Raw genomic sequence first — 2,815 nt, forward strand, 5'->3', positions numbered from 1 at the left:
TCTCTGGCTGGTACACACTTGGACTCTTTCAAGTCACTAAAACCCAAGGAGATCACGGCACCCTCTCTGTCCCCATGGCAGGGCCAAGTGACCTAGCTCCCATGGAAGCCCTCACTGCCACCCGTCCTTGCAAGCACGGGCTCCTCCAGCAAACTTGGGTACATTTTAGTGTTTCTTACCCCCACCCTAACCCTGGAACTTGGGCTCCTAGTGTACACCACCAACCCTGCCTCTGCTTCATCTCCACACCCAGCCAGGCTAGACAGTCAGTACCGGTCGAAATGAGAATTAGGTAGCTTGGGTTCCAGTCCTGGCCCCACCTGGCAATAGCCATCCTGGGGCTACGAGGGGGCAGATGGGGCTGAGCTGGGCTGAGGAGGGCCGCAGGCCTACCTTGGGAATGAGGAAGCCCTGCACTTCAATGTCACGGGATGTCATGTGGGGTACACCCAGTGGGGTGATGTCCGCAAAGCGCTGAACCTCGTGGACCACGGCCATGGTGAAGGGCATGTGGGCCTGGTCCCCCATCTCTGGTCGCCGCGCCTGCCCTATCACCTCATCGACCTCCTGTTGGACACGGCCTGGACAGACAAGTGTCCCCACAGTGGTCAGAACCCAGGGGGCTGGACCCCACCCTCCTCCTGACTCCTGTGCAGGGGCTGCACCCACATGGAGGAGAAGGTCACTCTGACCTGTGAGCAGGGCCCAGCCTCTGCTCAGAGCTCCTGGTGGCCAAACCAAGCTCAGGGTCCCCAGCCTGTCCCTATCCTCTCTGTCCCATCCCACCGGGCCCCCAGGCTGGGCTCACGCTGCACATCCGGGTGCAGGATCATGAGCAGGAGGGCCCAGGCCAGCGTGGTCGAGGTCGTCACCATCCCAGCAAAGAACAGGTCAGCCACCACCAGGCGCAGGTTGTCATCATTGAAGCTGCTCTCAGGATTCCCCTTAGCCTGGGCCATGCAGAGAGGGTGGGCTCAGGGACAGAAGGAGGAAGCCCCTCAGTGGCCTCCCACTCTGTACCCATCAGCCTGGGTGCCTTATCACTTGGTGATAAGTAGGCCCCATCTTACCTGGGCTCACCTCATGGGCCCCTCAACCCACCACCTGTGTCCCTGGTGGCTCACCTTCTCCACCTCATCCTGGAAAGCGTCAGTCAGGTCTCGGGGAGGCTGGGCTGGGTCCCGGGTCATCCTGTGCTCAGCAACCAGCTCATCCAGCTGAGCCATGAAGGCCCTCTGCCCAGGAAAGACCTTGGCGACCAGCCCTGGAATGTGCAGGAACACGGGGATCGCGTTCAGCACCTGTGTGGGCCAGAGATGTTGGGTGGTGGGTCCTCCCCCTGCTCAGCTGTTCACCTCCAACAGTCAAGTCCCAGCTGCTCCCAGGGTGTCACCACCATTGACCTGATTTCTCCTTAAATTCGTACAACCACTCTCTCTCTTGCCTAGGACTCAAGAGGATAAACCTAAAATCTACATCTCAGGGGTTCCAGAGGCTTCCACTGAAGGAGGTAGAGGTTCCTTAGCTCCCTCCTGGGCCCGCTGACCCAACACTCGTCTGTACAAATCCTCCTCCACGGGGGCCCATTGCAGGGCGGAGGCCCCCCTCCACGGAGCTCGCCTGCAGGGCTCCTTGGCCCTCTACTCCCCGCACCTGGGGCAGGAAGCCTGACTGTTCCTTCAGTAAGTCCTCGGTTAGGTCCAATAATTTAAGGAAGCGCGGGTCTTTGTAGTCGAAGCGGCGCCCGAAGGTCAGGGAGGCGATCACGTTGCTCACCGCTTTATTCAGGAGGGCGTCGGGGTTAAAGGGCCGTCCTGGGAGGGGACGCTGCAGGTCAGGGGGTCGCCTCCATCTCCTCTTCCCCAGACTCCATCCCTGTCTCCTGTCCCTCAGCCCAGCACTCACCGGCCTGGTTGGCGAAGGCGGCACAGAGACAGGAGGCCTCCTGGGTCACCCACTGCTCCAGGGACTTCTTGCCCAGGCCGAAGTTGCGCAGGGTGGACACGGAGAAGCGCCGCTGCTCCCGCCAGGTGTGCCCATAGCGGGCAAAGATCACCCCTGGGGGCGGGGCGGACGTGGGCGTGGCTCAGCTGTGCCCCGGCCCCGCCTCTGCGCGCACGCTTTGCTCAAGGGCTGGTCTGCCATCCCCCCTGCTACATGTCAGATCTGGGGCCCCTTCCCCGCCCTTCTCTGCCCGCCGGTTTGGTGAAGGCGTGGCACCTGCACAGACAGCCTGGCCCCTGTTCCGCCCCCTCTAACCTTGTTCTCCTTGCCACCAAATCGCGCCCACTTTGCATATCCTTCTGGCTGGGGACAGCTCCCAGCCTCTGCCCTCCCACATTCCTCGCCAGCTCTCCCCACGGGGACAGGTCTCGGTCCTGCTCTTGCCTCTGCCCACCGCGACTCGCTTCCCTTTCACGGAAAGTTTTGGCCCGCCCCCTACCCCGCCCACACTGACTCCATTCTCCTCCTTCCCGCCCACCCGGACGTCCCCTTCCTGCTCCCTATGGCCGGACCCGCCCACTCGCTTAAGGCCCCACCCACAGCTGCCTCCCAACTCTTGCTTGGCACAGACTCCTTCCTGCACCTGCCGCCCCTACAATTTCGTTGACTCTTCCCTTGCCCCGCAGGTCCACCACCCTGTAGCCACTTGACCCTGCAGGGTCTCGGGTCACTGGGGGCCCTGTCCCCGCCTGGCCGCTGTCCTCCCCTCCTCCTCTTGCCTTCCGCGTGCGGCCCGAAGCCCAGGTGCTGCATCACCGGGAAATGTGGGCGGTCGGAGGTGTCCTCGCCGCGGTGCACCAGCGCCTCGCGA

General features: G+C 62.7%; 1 protein-coding gene across 1 annotated transcript; it reads right to left on the reverse strand.

Moving 5' to 3' along the window:
* Positions 1-31: 31 nt before the first annotated feature.
* On the reverse strand, positions 32-2,809 carry LOC124234044 (cytochrome P450 2D14-like). The gene is made up of 6 exons (XM_046651304.1): positions 2,724-2,809; positions 1,906-2,058; positions 1,654-1,814; positions 1,125-1,301; positions 809-950; positions 32-581 (listed from the first exon to the last, which is right to left on the reverse strand). Exons 1-6 carry the CDS (start codon positions 2,755-2,757, stop codon positions 289-291), a joined length of 960 nt encoding a protein of 319 aa, XP_046507260.1. The 5' UTR covers positions 2,758-2,809; the 3' UTR covers positions 32-288.
* Between the last annotated feature and the right edge of the window lie 6 nt (positions 2,810-2,815).

The sequence above is a fragment of the Equus quagga genome, unplaced genomic scaffold (genome assembly GCF_021613505.1).
Source record: "Equus quagga isolate Etosha38 unplaced genomic scaffold, UCLA_HA_Equagga_1.0 67085_RagTag, whole genome shotgun sequence".
NCBI classification, from domain to species: domain Eukaryota; kingdom Metazoa; phylum Chordata; class Mammalia; order Perissodactyla; family Equidae; genus Equus; species Equus quagga.

What these genes read in the sequence shown, in the direction of transcription:
- LOC124234044 (XM_046651304.1), bottom strand. Translation starts at nt 2,757, where the DNA reads ATGCAGCACCTGGGCTTCGGGCCGCACGCGGAAG. An exon ending in AGTCAGGCTTCCTGCCCCAG is followed by an intron (nt 1,302 to 1,653) that starts GTGCGGGGAGTA and finishes TGGCCCACACAG; the next exon opens with GTGCTGAACGCGATCCCCGT. An exon ending in CCTGCACCCGGATGTGCAGC is followed by an intron (nt 582 to 808) that starts GTGAGCCCAGCC and finishes TTGTCTGTCCAG; the next exon opens with GCCGTGTCCAACAGGAGGTC.